A 23,546-nucleotide genomic window follows, 5' to 3' on the forward strand; every position below is an offset into this window, starting at 1 on the left:
GGCGACATGGGCGCTTCGTGCTTCATTGGCTGGCTAAAGACTAGACTTCTCACTCAACGACCAAGTCCTCTTCTTCTCATCATGCACTACCTTTCCTTCCCCCTTCAGCTTGTTCAGAATCTGGAGAATACCTTTTTCAGCTGGCTCCCACAGGCTCTGCGGATAGTCCTTGTAGATGATTTTCACAATGTCCATCGATGTCCACCCGTCCGCCTTGTCCTGTGCAAGCACATCGAGCACTTGCTGCTCGCGTTGTTTTCTGTGCTTGATGTACTCACTGATCTTTGCCGGACCGTCGCCAATAACTGGCCCGTGACCAGGGTATGCGCGACCCTTGAACTGCTTGGACATGCTATCTAAGCTCTTCATGTACGTCGCGAGGTCTTCGAATACAGCCGTGCCTTGACCGAGCACATTGTCGGCTGTAAACATTGCATCCTCTTCTTCCAGTACGAAGGCCATGTGATCCGTGGTGTGGCCAGGACAGTGGAAGGCCCGGAGCGTTGCGCCCTCGGTTTCGAACACCTGCCCGTCGGCTATGTCGAGCCATTCGCCGTCTGAGTCGTTTTTGTATACTTTCGTATCTGGGAAATGTTCGAGTAGATCAGGTACGCCCTGGATGTGGTCGTGGTGCCAGTGCGACAAGAGCGCCTTGTCGATTGTTATGTTTTGCTTTGCAAGCGTTGACTTGAGCGACTGTATCCACTGCTCCTTGCCTTCGCCAGTGTCTATCAACAACCGCTTTGCGCCGGTACCGACAATGTATGTGTTTGTGCCTACATGCACCGTCAGTGGGTCGCAGACAAGGCGACAGAATATCGCGGACCTTGTAACGTGAACTGAACGTATGTCAGCGCTTCGGCACTCCATCGCAAGCATGCTGTTTGCCCACCTTTGAAGGGTTACCTCCAAGGACCCGGATGACCCGATCACTGAGCTTCTCCACGTCGGGAAGAGGTATCAGAGGATCAGACATATTCGAATATAATCTGCGCGACGTGAAGCGAACAACACACCGCAGCCGCGGGGACATGTTCACCTCATCCTGTCTTACAGCTCCTCGCAATCCTTACCGAGGCATGCGCTTATCTTAGCGCGCTTCCACAACAAATGACGGAAGTGTAGACTATGACCTTTCAGGAACACCACATAAAACCATCCTGCCAATCCCAAGATGCCAATCGACGACTCTGACGATGAAATGCCGTACGTTGTTCCTACTTGAGCGTTTCCGCATGCTAAGCAACGAAGACAGCTCTCTGGCGGGGCTCTCGACGCGCTGAAAGAATTTTACGCCGAGCGAGATGCCAAGCTAAAGCAGTTCGAAACGCTCAAGGCGCAGGCTGAAGATGATTTTAATGGGAAACTGTCCATGGACGCGTTTACCGAAGATTGGAATGTGAGCCAGTTTTGGTACAGCGACGAGACTGCTACGGTTCTCGCACGTCAGCTCTTGGATGGCGCCACCGATGAGACGAAGATTGCGGTGGTTTCTGCTCCGAGTGCATTCATTCAGCTGAAGAACTTGATGGTGCGTTGTGTGACTTGGAATTGCTTGACAACGCTAACTCGAGTACAGGCGTCTGGAGAGTACAAGTGCAGACCGCAGATCAAGCTACTCGAAATTGATGAACGATTTGGAGTATTCAAAGAGTTCGTTCGCTACGACCTTGAGAAGGCGATACAACTACCCGCTGAGCTGAAGGGCTCGTTCGACCGCATCATTGTGGACCCACCGTTCTTGAATGACGATTGCCAGACAAAAGGTAGAAGAATGAAGCATTTGAGAAGAAAGGAGTCAACTGACAATAAACAGCAACATTGACTGTGCGGTGGCTAGCTAAGGGGTGGACACCTGAATCTGTGCGAATCATTGCGTGCACAGGAGAGCGTATGGAAAGCATCATCACTGGCAAGCTGTACGGAAAAGCTGGTGTCAAGACCACAGACTACGATATCAAGCATGCAAAGGGCTTGAGCAACGAGGTATGCATTTGCCAGTCATTGGTGCAAATGTTCGCTGACAGTGGACATAGTTCAGAACATACGCCAACTTCGAATGCGATGCGTGGAAATGGGCGAAGTCTTCGTGACAGGACAAGACTTAGAGTGATGGAGGCCAGAACGAAAAGCTACATAGAACGGCTCATATTATCAAAATCAAGATCCTAGCTAGCATTTCACAATTGCCAAGTGAAGTCCACGATACTACCCCGCCTTGCCCCACCAAGATGAAGCTCGGGTCAACATTCGTAGGTAGCTCAGGTCCGCAGCGCCAAACCTCCACCATCACGTCACACCTAACACAAGTGAGCACCACAATGGCCGCCTGCATTTTCTGTAAGATCATCAAGGGTACGAGCCAGTCATCCTTGTTTTCTTGCTCGTACCTGACACGCGATTAGGAGAGATCCCGTCGCTGAAGATCTTCGAGAGCGAGAAGACGCTCGCATTCCTCGACATTGGGCCACTGAGTCGAGGACACTCTGTACGCAGCTCCCTCCGACACACACACAGCCAACTAACATCCACAGCTCATCATCCCCAAGCACCACGGCGCCAAGCTGCACGACATCCCCGACGACCAGCTATCCGAGGTCCTCACGGTGACGAAGAAGATTGCAATTGCGCAGGGCGTGGAAGATTACAACATCTTGCAGAATAACGGGCGGATTGCGCATCAAGAGGTTGATCATGTGCACTTCCACTTGATCCCAAAGCCCAATCGCCAGGAGGGGCTGGGCATTGAGTGGCCGACGCAGAAGGGCGACCAGACGGAGCTGAAGAAGCTGTTGGAGGAGATCAAGAGTAAGATGTAGAGACAGTATATTTAACTCGATACTTGGCTCAAGCTTAGTGGATCTGAGTAGTCTATTTTGGACGGTCAAATAACCTGGGGTTTGAGGTTCCTGAATACATGGTTCCTGCAGCTTGTCGAAGCCTGAGCTTCAGAGCTTCAGAGTCTGGCCTTGCTATTGCTGTATTTGAGGTGTTCGAAAGTCAAGGCAATGGCGTTGAGAATGGCGTGGTCAGGCTTGCACGCCAGTATTTCTATACGCAGCACGCCTTTCGCGTGCTACGAATGCCAACAACAAAATGCTCTCAAGCTTACTCGCCCTTGAAAACGGCCTTCCTCTTCTCCCTAAATGCAGCCAGCGCCTCATCTCGATCTTTGGTCTTGACTACCAACTCATACGCCGCATTTTCCGCCTTCTCACCCAACGCGCATCCCTCGACCGCTGCAAGCGCAGCCTTGATCGCAATTGGCCCTCCCTCACATATCGTAATCGCAAGTTGCACAGCTTCGTTGAGCACCTTCTTCCTCGCTGCACCCTCCTGCCCTTGCTCCTCCGGCGTGATCTCCACCAGCCGGTCGCACAGGCCCAGGAAGTATGCTTCGGGCGCGCTGACTCTCCGCCCTGTAAGAATCATGTCGCGTGCGCGTGCGAGACCGATCAGCGCGGGGAGACGGTATGTGCCTCCAGCGCCGGGGATGATGGCGAGTCGAGTCTCCGGGAGGGCGACGGTTGTGGTCGATGCGAACACGCGCATGTGCGTTGCTAGCGCCAGCTCGAGGCCACCACCGAATGCGGGCGCGGCGAGGGCGGAGATTGTGGGGATGGGGAGGTTTTGGATCGAGGTTAGGGTGCCGCGGAGAGAGGTGAGGAAGTTGGAGGTGCTGGAGGTTGACGTTAGCTTCAAAGCTTTATATGGGCAGTCGCAATTGGGCTCACTCTTCTTGTGTGAAGGTAGCCCTTTCCTTCAAGTCTGCGCCTGCACAGAAACTTGTGTCGACCTCACTCGCCAAGATGAGTGCTCTTGTCGGTCCAGTCTGTCCCTCATTGTGTATGCTGGTGATTTGCTGGTTGAGCTCTGAAAGCAACTGTCTTGAAATCGCGTTACGGGCGGCAGGTCGGTTCAGTGAGAGGATTCGAATGTTGCCAGAATGGGGCGCGGGATAGTTTATAACGTTTAGAACTGGCGATTGCGCGCTTGAGTATGCGCAGCGCTGAATTGGGCGGACGAGGATCCTTGAGCTCGGTCGCAACAAGAACGGCATGTTGGAGCTGTAGACGATATTGAAAGACAAGTTCAATTGAGTGCTGGCGAGGAGGGAGTAAAGAGCTATTTGGAGAAGCTTGAGCTCAAACCCGCTGGTAGCCTTCCTTAGTCCGGTAGCCGAGGCTGGAGGCAGGTTGCCGTTTCAGCCTTGTCATGACAACTCTCATCCGCCAATAGCTGCCGCTTCGCTTTACGACTCTCACACTGTCGTACGTATTGCGATTCACCTTTAACCACTTGTAGCCTCCTTTGTGATGAATGCTCAAGTGAGGTATACTAGTAGCACGCCTTGGTGTTGGTAGCTTTGCTCTCTGAACTGAGGAAGCTGATCGTGTAGTTCCTACCTTCAACGTATCTACGGCCCGGTTCGAATTAGATTCCTGGTTTAAATTCACTTGACGCATAGATACCTCCGAATATGGCTTGCTGAACATAAATTTTGAGGAACGGCAGCAACATAGGTGACGATTTGCATCTTATGCCATCTAGAAAACTTTGCTCCAAGTCCCGGCCTCAAACTCAGCAAGTTGCGCACTTTATGTCTCCCACAGTTCGTACTTGACAGAGCAGCAGTCTTAATCACCTTCAAGAATAAGAAACGCTTGTTCGCAGTAGGATGTGGCTGATCTAACACAGAACACATTGCATCATGTCCATGGACGTCATCCACACAATCTAACATCTTTGTGTGCCATGCGTTTGTTGAGCATTTAGTTTGATAACGAGTATCCGCCTAATCACAGATAGGTCCCATAGCTTCTCTGTCAAGGCTTCTAAAAAGAACCTTCTGCGCAAAATGGACATCTACTCACAAGCTCCTTTCACTAGCTTTGCACTGCAGGCTCACCTTAGAAGAAACGTTCCGTAAGTTCAGTATCGAACACGGTTTCGCTCTCCAAGTCGTCCAGGGTCTCCGTAAATTACACTCTCCTGCCGATTGGCTTTTCCTCCAACATCCACCGGCTTGCAGCTTTGGAATGAATCCACAACCCCTGAGCAGGCTTTCTGTATAAACCTTGTCTCTTGGATATACAACAGAACTATTATCACTTGTCCCCTTGGTAAACTACACCAATCTCCCACCAGGTCACTCGACCAAGCAATTAAGTTTGCCTATCGAACCAACAAGCATGGCGGACTGGGAGAATATGAAAGACCGCAAGAGCAAGAACAAAAAGAGGAAGCATACAGCATCGATTTCTGAGCCAGTCGACCTAAAGGCTGGCGAGTACATCGACCAATCAGCCGTATTAGGTGCGGTGAAGCTGTCGATCGATCCTGCTGGCACACCCGTCGCACCGCATGCAGTAGGCGTTCTAGAATCATCGGAGGGCGACAGCTTAACGGAAGATTCGACACTGGCGGCAAGCAAAGTGTTCATGAAACATCAACAATGATACGAACGTCGGAGTGACTGGTAGTGAGCAAAGCACGACTTCAGTTTTTGTTGACGAAGCCTTGGAGGAGCCACTTACAGTGAATAAAAGTCAAAACGCCAAGTCCGGGGATGTCATCTTACCAGGCCAATCCATCTCCAAGGAAGTTACAGCCGACATCGACCATATAAGCAGGGCTAGGATAGAGAACAGAACTGCGTCATCTATTGGGCTACCGCCTCTGCCACTTTTCGACCATCATACATTCTCACACGTTAACAATATCCCCCAATGAACCACCAAGTAAGTCAATCTCGAATTGACCGCTCAAATGGAAGCTAATAGAGATCATAGAGACATCGGTCCCAGAACCAGGATCCAGACTGACAAGGGTACATTCTCCGTGGTCCACGACAGCGTTCTGCGTCAGAGCTCCAATTATTTCTAGAACGTGTAGGAGCCGGCATACACCCAAGTTTGTGAGAATTTATGCGAGCTCTCACGGGCCCCAACTTCGAGCTTCAAAGGCGTTACGGCAGCTTACATCCACTGGCTCTCAACGGCAATCTCCCAACGGCAATCATCGATGTGAGCGACAAGACCAATGTCGATGCCGTGCTCTGATACTGCATATCGAAATGCCATCATGAACCACTTCATTACAATACACGTTTGAATGCGTAAGCTCCCCTTTGGATCTGTGATCGATGTCGTGTATGAAGGTACGCATGAGGGTTCACCCATGCGACAAATGCTTGCAGGCATGCACGCTTTCATCATCATTGATAGTATTGACAAGCTGGACGTAATGGTCTGCAAGCCTAAAGCTTTCATTAAGGATGTCCTAAAGAGCGTGTTGACGATGTGTCCAAATGAAGTGGACGAGTGGTGGTTCTATCTTGAGACGAAGACATACCACAGATAGCCGGAGGAGGCTTCTGGCATCTTGCTTGAGGCATTGAACACTCTGTTCTGTTCATTTGGCAATTCTTTTAATAGGATCTTAAAATGTCGCCTCTTCTATGGAAAAAGAGTCCACAAATGTACAGAAGTCACGGTACTGGTAACCTGGCCACTTATGTAGTGCTAACAACAATCTTTCCTCGTACCCTTCCCTCCACCATATATCGCCTAACCTTCTCCCATGCTTCCTTGTGCCCTTCTTCACTCAATATACCCTTGACCACATCTTGCACCACCACTTCAACGTCTTGTTTATCCGCCAGCTCCGCGACCTGCTCCAACAGTTCGCTCTTCTGATACAAGAGCACATTTGCATACCTTGGCCCAGAAAAATACCCATAAACATACCTCCAGATCTGTGACGGATACGTGAAGTATGTCAATGGTCCGCCCATAGCAGTTCGACTCGTTTTATCTCCCACAATCGTGATGTAAGCTCCGGTCTTATGCAGCATATCATGCCAATGCGCAAACATCTCTGTCCCACCGACACAGTCCACATACAGATCGTCCTTCCTGCCTTCCGGCCTCCCATCGAGCAATGTTCTCGCAACGTCCTGCTGACTGTAATCAATGACCTCATCTGCGCCCAAACCCCTCACAAATTCGGCATTCCGTCCAGAACATATCCCAGTGACGTGGCATCTGTACAGTTTCTTTGCGAGCTGGACACACCACATTCCCACACCGCCACTCGCACCGCTCACAATCACACGTCGCGTCTCTCCATTGGGGCTCTGCCTCGAACTAGGCAACCAGTCCAAACACGAGAACGCCGTGAGCACAACAAGCGGCACGGAGGCGGCCTCTTCAAAGGTCCAGGCTGTCGGTTTCTTGCTTATCGGCTCCGTCGCAGGTGAGATTTTCAAGTACTGCGAAAACGTGCCTTCGCCCAGTGGCCTACTGCACAGGCCAAACACCGCATCTCCCACTCTCCAGTTCTCGCTGTCCTGGAGAGAAGAGCCGAGCGCGACGATAGTGCCCGAGTAGTCGCGGCCGACGCCTTTCTCTTTGCGTCCAGCAACATAGCCGATGAGGGGATTGCCCCAGAGTTGGATGTCTACGGGGTTGATGGCTGCGGCATGAATTTTGATCAGGAGGTCGCCAGGCCCAAGTGTTGGGAGTGGAGTATGTGTGAGATGTGGTAGTGATTCCGGAGCGGTGTACGTCAGGGACGTGTTGAATTCGGGGGGTTGTGCCATCGTCAAGTCCACTAGTAGTTTTGCTGCGTGTGTTTGTAGGACTTTACGGCAAACCCAGATGGAACGTTTCACATCTTTTTACCGAGGAATGACGTCGATATTCAAGATTTCGAGTGAGAGGGGCTGGGTGTGGGGGTAGGCGATCATCCGAGGTACCCTTGTATCTATAACGTTGCAGAAAAACTCGGGTACCAATTCGGGGAAGTTCTCAGAGTCAATTTGCGGAAGCACCATTAGCCTTTAAGTACTCAAAAGACGGTGGATCTCTACAACTATTTAGATTGCAAGCCTGCCTACTGCTGAGGGTCTCCAGGCATTGTCGTTGAAAGAGATATCAACATCAAAAATGTTATCGATACTCTCATAGTTTGACTGTGCTTTTTGTTCTGATCCTCTCGCCGTACTTGATAAACAGGAAAGGTATAGGCACCAACGCTAAACTGACGAATGCAAGGAGACTATTCCCCCATCCCAAGCCCAAGGCAGCGTACATCTTCTGGCTGCTCAATGGGACCAATGCAGCCATCAAGCTACGAAGGACCGTGTTCGCAGCCATTGCGCTAGCAGCGTGCTTTGTAAATACGTCGATGAGATAGGTGTTGGCTGGCATAAACGTCATAAGAAGTCCGAAGCCGATAATGCCAGTACCGATGAGTGGCACTATGTAGTGGGTCTTGTAGTTTGCAGACCAGCCGTAAATGAGTAAGCCGATTGGCAGAAAGAAGCCACCAACGCACATGATATGCAAACGCTGTTCTGGCTTGAAATCTCCCCGTTCGATGTGCTTCGAGACAGTCCGGTTGCCGTAGTGGATATATACGAATTGGCCTATCAAGGATCCTATGCCTAGACCGAGAAACGATAGACCAGTAATGCCGCCATGCCAGTGGTATTGGTTCGTGAAGACTGCAGTAAAGGTGGTGAAGAGGATATAGAGGTATGTGTACGTTATGGCGACGTATAGCGAGATAGCGAAGCAGATAGTCGAGCGTGTGAGCATCTTTGCAGGTCGAACGATGGAAAATATGAATAGCTTCCTAGTGGTTAGACCACTGTCGAACTTGGATCGCAACACTTCATTTCCCGTCTCCGCTCGTAACTTTTTGGTCTTACGTTCTAAAATGATCGGTGCGGATGTCTCGCTCATCAGAATGAGTGACATGGCAAAGAATGCGCCAGCCTACTTAAGTCAGTCCTGGGTTGATGGGAAACTTGCAAGACCTACCACTATAGCGACGAACCAAAAGTTCCATCGCCAGCCTTTAGCGACGGTAAGAAAGCCCCCAATTACGGGACCAATACAAGGTCCAATGGCTAAGAGTGTCAGTCCAGCAACGATACTGAATGTGCGGTTGTAATTCACTTGGCCCCATCATCCACACTGCCATGGCTGTGCCTCGATGTTCACGTGGTATCAGGTCAGCAATCGTACCACCCCCAAGCACCATTGGAGCACCTCCTACAGCTGCGTACATGTCAATGACGCACACAGCATTTTTGTGGAGAAAAGACCTACTGCCCATCAAGAACCTGAACATTATAAACATAATCATGTTCGTAGAAACGGCAGCCGCAACGGTGAAGATGATGAAGAGTAAGTTGCAAGAGTGATACAAGGGTAGCCGCCCATACATCTCCGATAAGGGCGCGATGACTGTCACTTTAGCTGTACATCCGCTTCAAGCTCCGGTGTCAACGTACTCAGGGGCCCGAAGCTGAATCCAAGAACATAGACTGATACCATGAAGCCTTGAAGCATGTCATTCGTTGAGTTGAAGTCTCGCATGACTTCTGGTACACCAGGCGCAAACATGGAACTCGCCAGTGGCGTGAGGAAGGTAATCGCAGATATCAACAACACCATCCCCCATTTTTTACAGAACTTCCAGTTCATGGGGTTCTGTGGGTCATCTGGTCCGTCGAAGTCGATAACGTTAGGGTCTTCTTCCACTCCTTCATTCGGCTCGCCAGCTATCGAGGTCGAGGAAGGACTCGCACCCTTCTCGATGTCCCTTTCGAAAGCCGACGGCTTAACATCCTTCTCATACAGCGGGGTGTGTGGCTGCGTGGAAGGGTTGCTGTGAACATTGTGTATTGAGCCTAGGTTGCTGGGTATGTCTGCATCGTGACCCTCCAGAGCCGCAAGGTCGACGATTTCAGTTTTTGTAGGATGGTGGGCTCGTAGCGAACGTGCCATTGCGTTAGATAACGATGGTCTTTGAGACAGTGCTCATGCGGTTCGTGTACCTGGCGCGGATGCTGGTGAGCGATAGTCGAAGGAGCTTTTGGTGACGTTCAAAGACCTGGCGTAGTTTTCGTATCAGACTACGACATCGTTCCCGATCATGGAGTAACGTGTGAGAAGAAGGAAAGAAGGGCAACTGCTGCACACCGGAGTATGCAGAAGTAGTCTGCATTAGTCATAAAGAGAGGTGTACGTTGAGCGAGCCACAGTTTCATAGGACAGCTACGCTATTCCCGCGTTTGGCAGCAAAAAGTATTCCTAAGTCCGTCTGCATAGCGGTAGGATGCAGCAAATCATCATGTGGTTGTACACGAGTGGAGACTACCTGGAGGAGTTCGTACGAGGTGCGGCATTGAGCCAAGAGACGCCTCGCCAGGAACGGTAAGACTTGTGAAGGTAGTGCGAGCAGAACCTCGGAAGACGTTGCTTCCCCGCAACGGCTCCACTTTCCTCGCCGTTAAACACATACTCACAAAATTACTTATCTTGAAGACTCTGAGCGATATAGTTGCTACGAGGTCATTGATTGTGTGAAATGCATAACAAGCGGCCTTGATGGTCGTTCCTATCTTGAGACTAGTCTCCGCGGACGAGTTCTGTGAACTGTAGAGATGTTCTTGTCGCAATGCGCAGAGTCGGAGACATAGTTGCATATAACTCGGTACCTTATATATCGCCTCCGAGAACCTTCCTGATTGCGTCAGCTTTAAATGTGCCGCCTCAGCTTACCTTCGGGACTGGACATACAGCTCTCCCCAGGCAGACATACCTCGAGTTCCAGATTCAAAAAGCAAGGTGTACCTCTCGTAAAGCAACGTCCAAGATATGTGATCCTCGTCCAAGACCCCAAGCCAACAAGCTTCTGCTTTACGTCTTTGTCTCCTCACCAAAGCGAGCATCTTCGGCTAAGATGCCATCAGCACCTCCTATCTCGGGAATCGCGTTCCCATAGATCAGATTGTCGTAGCCGACCATAACATAATAGCCTTGGGTCATATCCGCAAAACGCTTTCCACAGCCTGCACAAAGTCAATACCAACACATATGTCCCAAGTAAGCAACACCTACCGACAAGATGATCGGACGCCCACACAGACTTCATGAAGACCACAAACTCCTTTGCGCTCTTCGCATGGAACTCAGCACAGCCATCGTACGGCATAATCTGTATTGATCCTCCACTGTCATCCAGTAGCGGCTGCAGGTCATTGACGTGCTTCGCCTCTTGGTGGAACTGTACATATCGCATAAGATTCACCCCGGCGCCGGGTGTCTGGAGCGTCAGATCGGCATGCACGCTCTTCCAATGCTCGTGGAAAAAGGCCGCAGTGACATCGGGCTTCTTGTTGAAGAAGACGAGGGCGCGGAAGTAGGGTTGCTCGTTTGAACTCGTTTCGAGACTGAGCTCGTTAAAATGGTCTGGATGAAAAAAGACACATTAGTTGCTGTTGTTAGTTAGGGTATTATCGAACGTACAAGCATGAGTGTAGTGATTGGGGCAGGGCGCCACTTTGGATGCGTCTAACATTGCGTGTTTGCAGGTTCTGTACGTCTGAAATTTAGGAATAAAGGCTGCAGTAGTACGGAGTGTAGAGTTTTAGATATACTGAGGATTTATAGTAAGCACCTCAAAGCTACGAAGTGTGAGATGGCCCTGTGGCACTCACTAGGATCCGTATCACTGCGTCTTTCAATTTTTGTATCCACACTGTCGAGATTCTGAGGTCTAGATATAAGTCATAGACGTCTGGCAAAGCTCAATAGGCGTGAAGACATTCCAAGCCTAAGACTAATCAGGACATCTCTGGCAAACTAACATGTACCGCCGCCTGTCTGTACGATGATTTATCATTCTAGAAGCACTACTGGCTCACTTTAAAAGCCACAAGTCCACATAGCAAGCGATGGGTGCCTGGTGTGCTGCTGATAGAGCTTCTGGTAAAGTAGTGTGACCGAGGTGAGACCGCATGTGAGCTGATGGCTTCAAACTTCTTTGTTCGTATACGCCATTTGGATTGACCGAGTCAGATGGTTGAAGTAACTGGGACATCGTCATCGGTATAGACAGTAAAGTCGCATGCACGCCGACCGACGTGGCTGTGATTTACGGTCTGAATGGATAAGAGCTCATGTTGTTTACTTGATTTGACGAGTTGACAAGTAGTATTACATACTCGCAGAGCAAACGTTTGGCCTTCTAGCACTGCTCAGTCACATTGAAGACAGAGAATTATAACCGCGCCTACTAGGGACATATTCTAGAATAACGTTCATGAGATGGGAAGAAGAAAGCTTCAATAGACATTGCAGAGATTGAGAAAGATGACAGCAAACCCTGATTTCGAAACCAACAGCACACAGTCGACAATAAGAGTTAATATGGGCACAGCCATTTAAGCAGAATGTTTGGTGATGATCAATCCTCCCTAACTCAGGAATGGTTGAGGAAAAGTGGGACTTTTTACGTCACACCTGCATATCGTTAAACCTTGTTTGCACTAGCTGCCCCTGAAGCTTGCACGTGTCGCGCGACCGCCATCAAAACAACGCGTGAGGTCACATAGCAAAAGTGCGCAGACGTTGAAGATTATGGTTTGATATTCATTCCATCGACACGACGATAGACATTACGTCGTCGATGCGCTCTTTTCCTGAGCGAAAAGAGAGTCAGTACAAACATCCAACCCAAGCGAGAGCGCCAGAACGCCCAGCCGATGTAACAAACAGACAAACAGATGACCACTCTAGTAGCACCATGGCCCAAACCGTCCCACCAGAGAACCCAGACGTGGTAGAGAGAGAAAAGGGATATCACGTTACAAGCCTACATACTTAGACGACTCAAAACGTATCAAGAGGTTCGAGGCGTCGAGGTCTGTACATGGAGGCCAGTCAGAGAAGAATCAACAGGAAAGGAAGAAAGTTCGAGGGTTGAACCGCTCATGCCTTCTTCGGTGTCGTCTTCTTTGTGGTGGCCTTCGCGGCGGCAGCCTTCTTCTTTGGTGCCGCCTTGGACGCGGCAGGCTCAGGAGCCTTGGTCTTGGTTACGCGTCCGGACTTTGTCTTTCCGAGAACCCGTGTGACCTCCTTCTCGACAGCAGGAGCGGTGGTGGCGGCGGTGGTGGTGGCAGCCTTGCGAGGCTTGCTGGCGTTAGCCTTGGGCTTAGCAGCGGGAGCGGCCTTCTTGGTGGTGGTCGCCTTCGCGGTTGTAGCCTTCTTTGTCGCGGGAGTCTTCTTTATGGTGGTGGCCTTAACCTTCTTGTACAGTGTTAACAGTTGCTATATGAAGATGTGTGGGTGTACCAACGGTTGCGGTAGCCTTGGCCTTGGTAGCAGTCTTAGCCTTGGTAGCAGCAGGCTTCTTCTCCTTCTTCTCCTCCTTAGGCTCGGTCTTTTTGGCGGCGGCGGCGGCGGCGGCAGGCTTGGCTTCTTTCTTTGCGAGCTTCACGGTACCAGACGCACCTGCAGGACGCGTCAGTGTAAGTTCTCAACAGTAATGGGTGATTTTAGTGACGCGTCGAATGCGGACGCGTTCACTGTTACGCAAACATCAAGGTTCGACTACTGGAAGCGGAACGTACCCTTGGGACGTGTGAAGTCACCCTTCTCCTCGCCTGAGGAAATGGCACGGTTGAGGTGGCTTTTGAAGGCAGCCTCGGAGAGGTTGGAGACCTCGTTGTTGGCCTTGATGTACTTCTGAATAGCTTGGCGGCTGTTGAGGTTTGGTCAGTGCAAGTTCTCGAGCATGACAAGACGAAAGCATGGCGTGACGCGTAGAGCATCAACAGCTTCCGAGGGAGTTACTGACCTGGATCCGTTACGTTCCTTCAACTGTAAGATGCAAAGAGTACGTCAGCAATCATGGTCTCAAGTCCACGAGGAGTTGGGGCGCTTTGTTGTTGTTTGCGCCCGAGTCGGCGCGTTGGCGTTGCAAGCTCAGGTGCGGGGGTCGTGATGCGCCGGAAAGTATAGACTTACGTTGATGATAGCATCCTTGACCATATCTGTTGTAAACGGTCAGTAAAGGACTGCGAACACAATGGCACCGACGCGACAGCGCTGCGACAGCGCTGCGTCGAGATATTGAAGCGACATACCGATGTAGGAGCCATGGTTCGCGCTAGCCGCGGTAGCCTTCTTGGGGGCAGCGGTGGTGGCTTTCTTAGAAGGCATATTGGTAGCAATTATGAGTCGTGATAGACGCGTATCTGATGCTTCTAACGAGGGGCTGAACGGCGAAATCGATGGAGTGGTTGTTGTTGTGGAAGCGTCGGAAGTCACTGAGGTGGGAGCACCGCGCGCCTCGAAGCGGGGGGGAGCTACTTATCTGACGGCTGCAACCGAGCAGGTGCATCCAGATCAACTTCTGCGCGACATAATCGTCCATTCCTATTTAGGAAGCATTTTATTATTGTACGGCCTTTTCTGATCTCGAGACAACTAATCGCGCGCTCTCACTGGGTGATGTGGGACGTTTGCAGAGAGGTTCTGTCAGGGTGTTCAGAGCCTGCCGCTCGCCTTCCGTCCCGTAGACCTCGTGCTTCATCCCACTTCATGATTCCCGCCTGCATCCCTGACTGCTTCGAGTATCGTCCCTGATCTCCCTCTCCCGTCGAGCATTAGGCAGACGCTATACTGTCGCTTGGGTGTCCTTAAAGTGTCTAGCTCATATGGTGACTCGATGTCGTTGCCTGTTTATGAGGCTGTTCCCAACTCTGATCTGACGCTTCCACGCGACTGCAGATATTGCGCGCTCCACACAATTCTACGGTGCGCCAATGCGTTCATTCGAGGCTGTCGGTAGACTTGATCTCCTTGAGTTCTCAGCTGAGGGCTCTTGGCCTCGAACCAGACGTCAAGACCGAGTATTGGTGTTGTTTTGATTCTTCGCGCGTCGCTACTCGCGTTGTTTCGCTTCCACCTCAACACACACCCCTTAGTTTCGTTCTTAGTATTCACACCGATGACCAAATTAGCACAAGCAATTCTTGATGTCTCTATCTTGCGCTATGTGTTTACAGTCGTTGTTCTCTGGATAAAAGCGTTCTAGTTCGTATGTCCACGCGTCATTTGAATCTGTTGGTCACGCGCGCGCACTCCCTGAAAGCTCGACTTTAGGTCAAGACTACGTGTCAAAAACAAACATACTTCGAAGTCGGGGGTGCGCATAATCCTCAAACCCACTTGACCGGAATTGCTCTTGTCATCAAGCCACGAGACAGATGCGGCATACTTTCGATGGACGAGCCGCGTATGCACCCGCGACCGATCCCGTCACGCGTTGAATAGCTTCGCTGCCACGCATGTCTGTCTTTACGTCTCTGAAGAAGACTGGAAAAGAAGCACAGCAAGTAGGTTCAATTCTAGTACTGACAGGCTGCAACTACTAGGTTGGTACGATGCTATATTCAATAAGCACCTTCTGCCATCACCACGCTAGAACACTCATCGTTCATGCATGCGTTGACTTGGCACATCATCACCATATCGAAGAACCAGACAGCACCACTGCGTGCCCCATCAGTTTCTTGTATGCTCAATTGTACCCGGCCCTTCTGTGGCCGACATTCGACACGCGCTCAGGAGGAGACGTTTAGAACAGACGACGATTCTGGAAAAGCAGAGCGTTTGCATTTATCACACTTAGAAGAGAAGGATGTCCGTAAGAGTGTTAACGACCTCTCATGGAGGGGGGCTGAGCGCTTGTGATGATCGTCGAGAGGAACGGTTTAAATGGGATTGAGGAGATTGTGAAGCGTGGGTGAAGACGTAAGAATGTGCATAATTAAACAGAGACGCCGGATAGTGTTTTGGTTCTCTTATACCGCCGCGGCACTACCCCTTCAGCAAGAAACCCAATTGATGTAGATGTCACCGTAAAGAAATAGAAACTTGGCCAAGCTCTACCTCATCTGGTCCGCCCTCAACTAGGTTTATCGTCTGCTAGCATCTGCAAGTCGGATAGTGATGCGCGACTGGAATAGCAGCTATGAGCGTGCCGACAGCAACAAACCAGCTGGCTGCGGTGAAGGCATCGCCCATTGCTTTGGTATGGAGAGTCCAATATATAGCGAAAGTAGCACTGCCCATGAAGACGATGAACATGAACGCTACGATGGGGTAGCATGGCCTCGCACCAAGTACGTTGGGTCTGGCTGATATCCTTGTGGCGGGTGTAGAGGGTTGGGGCTCCGATGCTGGTTGTGAGACGGGTGGGGGTGGTGGTGCCGACAGAGGTCTTTGACTACGTCGTCTTTGTAGTTGCAGTTGTTCCTGCGACTATCAATATCTAAACTCGGGGGTCTTTGAAGAACTACCAGATTGATACTGCTTGTCAATGTTACGGAGGCTAAATCTGCTCGTTGTCAGTCTCGCGAAGGGTCACTCCTTCTTGCTAGGTGTCCTTCATACCATTCCTCAATCGCAACTCGCGGGTGAGTTGCTCTAGCTCAGCATCTCTGGGGATTGACAAGCTGAGAATGCGATAGAGACTCAGTGGATTAGCTACAAGCTAATAGTTGGGGTTGGGAGTTCACGCTTTTGTGTGTATATGAGTAAATGCTATCTCGATGGCAGTAAGGATCATTTCTTGTACTACCCATACTCGTTTCCACTCAGGTACGCGTACGGTGTAGCTTAATAATGGTGATGGATCTAGTCTTGGGGAAGCTGCAGCGTAGACCAAATTCGTAAGAACTTCCATCTCGAGAGCCGTGTGAGTGAACTGTCAAGAATTCATGTGTGAAAGAATGGCTGACAAAGCTGGAGATGTCCTACGGGCAGGGCTGTGCCGGCCGGTTGGTGGAAGCGGAAGCGGCTGTACCAGTAAGCCACATAGGTAATCGGTTGGCTACTTGCATGCGCTATGTCAACTATCACATGGTCGTTTTATTATCTTCGGTGGATACAGAGCAGACCGAATTTTATCAACGCAAATAACGCCTCGATATGGTATTATGGAAAATATCTCCAAGCCAGTGACTGGTTCAATAACTTCGAGATAGAAGCCATCCGCCTTTGCGCCTAACGCCGCCCAGTGACCAACATTATTCGTACGCGTTCATAAACAACAGACTACCAATCATGCGCGTGCGGTAATGTAGTCTTTGTTCTCGATCGTGACACTCTTCGTCTGCGACCTCGTTAGCACTTGTCATTTATAGCCTCACAAGGTCGGCGACTTACCATATGGTTAACCTTATACACACCGACCAGCCGACTCGCGAGTTCGAACATGTTGTTCCTCAACGAGATGACAATGAACTGCGCATTCTTCGTTCGCTCTTTGATGTAACTAGCCACAATGCTAACGTTCCTAAAGTCCAGCGCCGCGTCGATCTCGTCCATGACATACAGCGGCGTCGGCTTGTAATGGTGGAGAGCGAACACGAGCGCCAGACTGGAAAGCGTCTTCTCACCACCAGACAGGTTGCTGATGTTCTTCCAGCTCTTCTTGGGCGGCATGACGGAGAAAAGGATGCCTTCGGAGAAGGGATCGAGCGAGTCGACGAGTTCAAGCTCCGCGTTACCGCCCATGGTGATCATCTGGTACATCTCCTTGAGGCGGGCAGTGATGATGCTGAAACCCTCCATGAATCCTTCGAGACGGAGACGGCGCAATTCGTCGCAACGCTTCTTTGCGTCATCACGGGAGCTGACGGCTTCAGCCAGGTCGGAAGAGCGGGCAGCATGTTCCTCAACACGCTTGCGATATTCAGCAAGGACAGCGAGATCGACGTTTGTGCTTTCGTTCTTCTTTTCAAGTGCCGCGATCTCGTCTTTGAGTTCGTGCTTATCGAGGTCTTGCAATTCGTCCTTGCTGTATGTGGGAAGACCTTCGCCAGTCTCTTGCTCCTCGCCTAGATCTGTAACGTTCTGATATGTGAGCTTACTTAGCTTGTCTTGGAAGTACGCCTGCTTCTTCTGGAAGTCGTTCAGTTGCTTCTGGCTCTCTTCGAGCTTGTTGCGCATCTCGATCTCGATGGCACGAGTTTCATTGAGCTCAGCGGTCTTCTCATCGAGCTCCTTCTTTACAGCTTGGAGGTCTTCCTTAGTGGACTCAAGGGACTAAGAGCTGATTAGTATGGTGTCAGACAAACGAGTGATAGGTATGCATACCTCCTGAGCTTCCTCAGCTTGTTGACGGACACCCGACGCATCGCGCTGATGAGACTCCATATCCTGTTCCACTTTCTTCAGATCGACTGCGAGCTTCTCAAGCTCCCTAACAGCATCGTTGTGGGCCTTCTCGTGTTTAGTGCGCTGCTTCTCCTCTTTCGACTTCGAAATCTCGGCGTTGGATGCCTGCTCTGTCAATGTGTCGATCTGTTGCTTCAAGTCGTCGACCTTGGCTTTTTGGAGGCGTAGCTTGACACCACCGATCTCCATGATTTTGTCTTGTAGCGCCTTGATCTCGGCTTCTACGTCGGCCGTCTCAGCATGCAGTTTCGATATCTCCTTCTCCATGGAGGCAATGCTCTTCTCCAGTGAGGACACACGTCCCTTGTCGGTCTTTGCCGAGGCTTTTTCTGCACCCAGCTCTTGGATGCGACGCTCAGAGTCAGCGATGTTGCGGTCGAAACTTTCCAATTCCAACACAATCTTCTGGGCCTTTGTTTCAATCTCAGGTAGTTGTTGGTTCAGGCTTCGCAACGTGCTCTCAAGCTCCTGCTGCTCCTGCTGAAACTCGGAAAAGGTCTGCTCGAGTGTATCCCTGTCCTGCTCGAGCTTCGATACCTGGTCTCTCGAGATATCAGATGCAAGTTTAGACGACATTTTACCCTTGACGACTCTGCTACCACCACCACTCATTGTACCAGCAGTATCGATGAGCTTGCCATCAAGAGTGACAACACGCCACCGCTTCGCGCTGTACGCAATGCGCTCCGCTTGGTCGAGGTCTTCGGCAACGAGCGTGTTTTGCAGAACATGAAAGAATGCAGGCCGCAGAAGATCATGCTTGGGCTTGACAAGGTCGAATAAACGAGGGACGTTCTCTGGTGTATCGAGGGTCGACATGTCTCGCTTGGCAAGGCGATCGAGAAGGATGAAGTTTGCGCGACCCAAGTTGTTTTTCCGGAGATGTTCAATGCATTGTTGACCGGATTCAACCGAGTCAACAACCATGTTGTCGAGTTGTGGGCAAGCGGTGGAGATGGCGACATCGTACTTCTGGTTGATCGTGCCCAGATTACCCAGACGACCATGGAATCCATCGATACGACCAGACTCCTTCAAGCGCATCAAGCCTGTCAAGACATTGCCTTGCGTCTGGTTTGCGGAGAAATTTGAGCGAGCTTCGTCAGCCTTTGCGCGCGCACCTGACAGCTTCGATCGTAAAGGCGCTTCTCTCTGTGCCAATTCTTCAATCTGAGCTTGAATCTTTTGCAACCCCTTTGCAATTTGCTTCTTCTCAGCCTTGCACTCTTGAAACTCAGCAAGCTTGCTCTCTTTGAATTCTTGTAGCGCTTCGATCTTTGCTTCGACCTCGGCAATACCCTTGGCTCCGGCGTTCTCACGCTCGCGGATGATGTCGAGTTCACTTTGCGCAACAGCCATAGCAGACTGCTTTTCGTTAATCTTCGCGCTCCATGGCTCCAACGACTTCTGTTTCGCTGCAATCTCATCTGAGAGACCTTGCGTCTTTCCGGCCAGACTCAGACGCACGCGTTCAAGCTCCTTCTCTTCAACCTTCATGCTCTGTTCTAACTCCTCCATTTCTTCGGCATATCGTTCCAGATCTGCAGCGTACTGCTTCGCAAGGGTCTCGGCTTCTGATCTGCTGTAGCTGCTCGTTTCCTTTGTCTTTTCGAGCTTCTTCTGCTTTCCAGCCAAGAACTTCCTCTTCTCTTCAAATTTCACTGCCTCTTTGTCGACACGGCCGACTTCCTTCTGGAAGTCCTGGTTTCGCTGCTCGAGCTGCTCACACATCTTGGCCCCTTTCTTGTATTGCCGCTCCAGCTCCTTGATACCCTCTTCGTTGCCCTGGTGCTTTTGCAACTCTTCGTCCAGCTGAGCTTGCATCTGACCGACCGACTCCTGTGTGACCTCGATATGATCGTCGAATTCTGAGATGTAGAGCTGGTACAGAGTAGACTGCTTAGTAGCGAGTTCGTTTTCGTCCTTGATATACGCAAGGGCCTTGTTCTTCTTCTCCTCAAGGCTACTTTTCTCCTTCTCAACGTGCTGCACTCGACTGTTCTTCTCCATACAAGTCTCATTCAGCGTTTCAACTTCAGCAGCAGACTCTTCAATTGGTGTCTTGTACTTGGAGGTGCCGATGATATCCTCCAAGTACTCGAGAAGGCCATCGTCGTGCTCGGTGAGCGCTTTCGGTTTCATCTGCGCAATCGATTCGACTTCACCCTGCAAGATCAGGAAACGCTTGTGATCCAGATCCACGCCTTTACCCTTCAAGTACTTCGTGACGTCAGTAAAGGTAGACTCCTTCTTGTTCATGTAGTATTTGCTAGAGTTGTTCTTAAAAGCTCGGCGCGAGATGACCAACGCTGAATCCGGTATAACCTCAGCAACGCCACTAGGTGTGTCCATGACTTCCTGGAAGTGAACTTCGACTTCACAGTAATCAAGATCTGGGAATTGGGCAGAATTATGGATGAGCGCTGAGATTTTTCCTTGGCGCATCTTGCTCGCACGAAACCCGAAGACGAAGAGCAGCGAATCAATGACATTAGACTTGCCAGATCCGTTTGGTCCAACAACGGAGGAGAACGAGGAGTGGAAAGGGCCAACCTCCTGTCGTCCGGCGTAACTCTTGAAGTTTGTTAGAACGAGCCATGTAATGACTGTGCGCTGTTTTGGTGGAGCAGGCTCCTGCGACAAAGGTACGGCAGCTGCTCGTCTCTTCGCAACGATGTCCATTGGTTTTTCCAGCACTGTGTGATTTGCGTTGACCTTTTCAACTTTTCTCGGTGTAGGCGGTGGCTGTGTTGACGCTGCCGCATCAGGTGTCTCCGAGAGCTTTAATGCTGCCTGGGAAGGCAGTTGGACTGTAGCCGCAGGCTCAGCTACGACTGTATCTTCCTCTACGGTGCTTTGTACTATGTCATCTTCTGTGGGCTCTGACTTCACCACCACTTCGATTCTTTGACGTTTCACCGCAGTTCCGGCTCTAGGTGTCTCCTCAGCTTGCGGTGTTTGCTCGGCTCTGGGAGTTCGATCGCCTGCGTCGCTTGGTTCGACGTCGGCAGCGGGAGTAGCAGACGGTTCTTTGATCTCGTACTCGGATTCCACTGTTGATGCAGACTTAGGTTCAGATTCGGTGGTGGAAATGATTAGTATGAGGGGTTGCCCACCTTCTATAGTGTGTTTCTCGACTGACACTCGCGGCTTTCGCCCTCGCTTCTTGGGAACAGTCTTTGCGGGAGCAGCTGGCCGAGGGCTACTTTCCGGTGGAGTCCCTATATGTGACGGTTCAACACTCTCAGTTGCGCGTGTGCGCCGCCGTGTTGTTGTCGTTTTGGCCGTCGTCTTAGCCGTCTTAGCCGTCTTAGCCGTCTTAGCCGTTATCTTGGGGGCTACATCCTCAGCAACTGCCGCTGCAGTTTTTCGTGGACGCCCGCGTCCTCTTCCGGTCTTGAGCGGTGCCGGCGCTGGTGTGAACTCCTCTTCTTCCTCCTCCTCCTCTTTGTCCGGTGTAGGCGTTCTGTTCTCGTCGTTATCGGACTCGTCGACGACAGGCGCTCTGCGGCGCGTCGTGCGCGTAGACTGTCGAGGTGTCGCCGAGGACATCTTATGTTCTATGTGGGTGAGTGAGTGTTGAGACGACCGTCTGGTGGTGAGTTTGCTCCACACTTGTGCGAGTCCAATGTTTACGACGCACGGGCCAGCAAAACACGCTAGCACGTGGCCCACCGCATGTCAACTCCCAGAATCACTGCAGTTAGCTGGCGTGCATCGCCATGTACGAGTCTCGCTTACCTTTGCCGAACGATTTTTGATGCACAAATCTGGAGCAGTTATTTGCATCTCATGTTAGACAGCTTCGCGAGGGCTACAGTTCATCACGAAGCGTGGAGAACGACGTCATTGTCGTACTGCTACCATTATGTTATGTCGTGATATATGCTTCCTTTGTATAGCCCATCTGAGCGGTAATAGAGGCTGCTTTGCAATCTCAATCAAGCACATACAGGCTGTGCCTCTCTCCAAACAGCAGGTGCAGCCGCAGCCACACTCAACCACCAGCCCAGCAAGCCCCCACTACACTGGCATTCCGTTTACTCACCGCTCCCATCATGTGCACTCTCCAGAAGTTCAAGCTAGTTTTCTTCGTCCCCCCAAGCGCTCTCTCAGCTTGCAAGACTGCCATCTTTGCTGCAGGCGCCGGGCGCTTCCCAGGTACCGGCGGCTACACCGAATGCTGCTTCACGTCCAAAGGCACAGGGCAGTTTAGACCGGGCGAAGCTGCCAACCCGCACGTGCGTCATTTCTCAAAAATAGGGTCACAAAGCCAGATACTAACAAGACGTAGCTGGGTAAGGCTGGAACTCTGGAGGAGGTCGAAGAGTATCGAGTCGAGGCAGTCTGCTTGGGTAGAGACACTGTAGTGGAAGCAGTGGCAGCTTTGAGGAAGTACGTCACAAGGATCTGGCATGGTGATATTGTGACTGACATCAACAGAGCACATCCGTACGAAGAGCCTGCATATGAGGTATATAAGATGGAGGATATGTAATCTTGTTATTTTCCTCGACTGGAGACTGCATAGGGATGTGCCGCTGTGGCAAGGACGCTGAGAAACCATTGAGGAACGACGTTCAAGAACAGCGAACGTTGCCTAAGACCGCATCACTAGGTCCTACTTGCCAGCTATCACAGGTACCGTAGAAGCAGTTACCATACCACCCGCCGAACCTAAGGTGCCTGTACTAGCCATCAATCTCTTGAACAGAGAGAGCGTCTTCCCTGACGCACAAGCCTTCGCATTCACAATGCGATTTCATCACCGAGAAAGGGCACATGGGCAGAATTCCTATCTACATGATCATCGTCCTGCTCATTAGCAAAGGGTAATATCATTACCAATTTTCCCTACTTCAACGTCATCGTATGAATCCTGTGAATGATTTCCACACATCCAATAGATCGTTCTCACCATCCATCAAGAACCACATATCTGCATCTGTGAGAGAAAGGAATTTGGCTACGTCAGCCTCAAAGCGCATAATCACAAGTGCAGCCCTTAGCAGCTGCACCAAGCCGATGCAATCTCGAAACTGGTACGGAGTAAGCTTGTCTGAATACAAATCCTCAGATAGGCTTGCATTTCGATAGAAACACCTCCAGAAACAGCAATAGCTCGTACCTCGTGTACTTTGACTTTGTAGTTGTAGTTTCTTTGTTCTGGCCCGACATTTCACGCGAAACATCCTATCTGGTGGTGATAGAGCCTGCCATGCCAGTCTCCTACCAAGGGCTTGTACTTGAGTTTCTGTTCTTGTGTGGAGTTCATCGGAGGACATTGCGACTTTGATGCTGGATGTGAGACACGGAGGAATTCAGCTGTAGTGATATACTCGTCTTCGATCCTGCACGTTGGCAACATGGTGATAGAGGAGGAGGAGGAGGAGGAGGAGGAGCATCCTCCTCCCCTTACTATTTCCGCCACCAAACGTATGTCTCGTTGAACACGTGAGTCTTCAAGTCTTCCAAGATCAATACAATCAATCTACACCG

At 50.8% G+C, this 23,546-nt stretch overlaps 11 protein-coding genes across 11 annotated transcripts, besides 6 other annotated features; 4 read left to right on the plus strand and 7 right to left on the minus strand.

Moving 5' to 3' along the window:
• Positions 1-33: 33 nt before the first annotated feature.
• EKO05_0009675 (uncharacterized protein) lies at positions 34-976 on the minus strand (the record flags this gene model as incomplete). Its single annotated transcript, XM_038942694.1, has 3 exons — positions 34-776; positions 827-839; positions 893-976. 3 exons carry the CDS (start codon positions 974-976, stop codon positions 34-36), a joined length of 840 nt encoding a protein of 279 aa, XP_038795056.1.
• A 198-nt stretch (positions 977-1,174) lies between these two features.
• On the plus strand, positions 1,175-2,093 carry EKO05_0009676 (Protein-lysine N-methyltransferase efm5; the record flags this gene model as incomplete). Its single annotated transcript, XM_038942684.1, has 5 exons — positions 1,175-1,206; positions 1,252-1,531; positions 1,580-1,766; positions 1,817-1,986; positions 2,037-2,093. 5 exons carry the CDS (start codon positions 1,175-1,177, stop codon positions 2,091-2,093), a joined length of 726 nt encoding a protein of 241 aa, XP_038795057.1.
• A 228-nt stretch (positions 2,094-2,321) lies between these two features.
• On the plus strand, positions 2,322-2,819 carry EKO05_0009677 (Bis(5'-nucleosyl)-tetraphosphatase (asymmetrical); the record flags this gene model as incomplete). The annotated part of the gene is made up of 3 exons (XM_038942489.1): positions 2,322-2,355; positions 2,406-2,488; positions 2,535-2,819. 3 exons carry the CDS (start codon positions 2,322-2,324, stop codon positions 2,817-2,819), a joined length of 402 nt encoding a protein of 133 aa, XP_038795058.1.
• A 289-nt stretch (positions 2,820-3,108) lies between these two features.
• Positions 3,109-4,060, minus strand: EKO05_0009678 (Methylglutaconyl-CoA hydratase; the record flags this gene model as incomplete). The annotated part of the gene is made up of 2 exons (XM_038942555.1): positions 3,109-3,679; positions 3,735-4,060. 2 exons carry the CDS (start codon positions 4,058-4,060, stop codon positions 3,109-3,111), a joined length of 897 nt encoding a protein of 298 aa, XP_038795059.1.
• Positions 4,061-5,192: 1,132 nt separating this feature from the next.
• Positions 5,193-5,459, plus strand: EKO05_0009679 (uncharacterized protein; the record flags this gene model as incomplete). The annotated part of the gene is made up of 1 exon (XM_038946912.1): positions 5,193-5,459. The coding sequence occupies one exon, from the start codon at positions 5,193-5,195 to the stop codon at positions 5,457-5,459; it is 267 nt and encodes an 88-aa protein (XP_038795060.1).
• Positions 5,460-6,514: 1,055 nt separating this feature from the next.
• Positions 6,515-7,603, minus strand: EKO05_0009680 (uncharacterized protein; the record flags this gene model as incomplete). The annotated part of the gene is made up of 1 exon (XM_038946913.1): positions 6,515-7,603. One exon carries the CDS (start codon positions 7,601-7,603, stop codon positions 6,515-6,517), a length of 1,089 nt encoding a protein of 362 aa, XP_038795061.1.
• Positions 7,604-7,964: 361 nt separating this feature from the next.
• EKO05_0009681 (uncharacterized protein) lies at positions 7,965-9,800 on the minus strand (the record flags this gene model as incomplete). The annotated part of the gene is made up of 5 exons (XM_038942716.1): positions 7,965-8,783; positions 8,829-8,917; positions 8,967-9,068; positions 9,120-9,257; positions 9,305-9,800. 5 exons carry the CDS (start codon positions 9,798-9,800, stop codon positions 7,965-7,967), a joined length of 1,644 nt encoding a protein of 547 aa, XP_038795062.1.
• Positions 9,801-10,715: 915 nt separating this feature from the next.
• Positions 10,716-11,376, minus strand: EKO05_0009682 (uncharacterized protein; the record flags this gene model as incomplete). Its single annotated transcript, XM_038942620.1, has 3 exons — positions 10,716-10,867; positions 10,917-11,267; positions 11,325-11,376. The coding sequence occupies 3 exons, from the start codon at positions 11,374-11,376 to the stop codon at positions 10,716-10,718; spliced, it is 555 nt and encodes a 184-aa protein (XP_038795063.1).
• A 1,412-nt stretch (positions 11,377-12,788) lies between these two features.
• On the minus strand, positions 12,789-14,021 carry EKO05_0009683 (uncharacterized protein; the record flags this gene model as incomplete). The annotated part of the gene is made up of 6 exons (XM_038942610.1): positions 12,789-13,106; positions 13,156-13,310; positions 13,430-13,560; positions 13,657-13,679; positions 13,827-13,852; positions 13,946-14,021. The coding sequence occupies 6 exons, from the start codon at positions 14,019-14,021 to the stop codon at positions 12,789-12,791; spliced, it is 729 nt and encodes a 242-aa protein (XP_038795064.1).
• Positions 12,954-12,976: a tandem repeat.
• Positions 13,207-13,230: a tandem repeat.
• Positions 13,246-13,270: a tandem repeat.
• A 2,908-nt stretch (positions 14,022-16,929) lies between the features above and the next one.
• EKO05_0009684 (Structural maintenance of chromosomes protein 4) lies at positions 16,930-21,599 on the minus strand (the record flags this gene model as incomplete). The annotated part of the gene is made up of 3 exons (XM_038942633.1): positions 16,930-16,980; positions 17,034-17,915; positions 17,967-21,599. The coding sequence occupies 3 exons, from the start codon at positions 21,597-21,599 to the stop codon at positions 16,930-16,932; spliced, it is 4,566 nt and encodes a 1,521-aa protein (XP_038795065.1).
• Positions 21,336-21,374: a tandem repeat.
• Positions 21,471-21,494: a tandem repeat.
• Positions 21,600-22,105: 506 nt separating the features above from the next.
• On the plus strand, positions 22,106-22,545 carry EKO05_0009685 (uncharacterized protein; the record flags this gene model as incomplete). The annotated part of the gene is made up of 3 exons (XM_038942650.1): positions 22,106-22,288; positions 22,342-22,442; positions 22,491-22,545. 3 exons carry the CDS (start codon positions 22,106-22,108, stop codon positions 22,543-22,545), a joined length of 339 nt encoding a protein of 112 aa, XP_038795066.1.
• Positions 22,546-23,422: 877 nt separating this feature from the next.
• Positions 23,423-23,449: a tandem repeat.
• Positions 23,450-23,546: the final 97 nt, after the last annotated feature.

This window comes from Ascochyta rabiei, chromosome 17, assembly GCF_004011695.2.
Source record: "Ascochyta rabiei chromosome 17, complete sequence".
Classification (NCBI taxonomy): Eukaryota; Fungi; Ascomycota; class Dothideomycetes; order Pleosporales; family Didymellaceae; genus Ascochyta; species Ascochyta rabiei.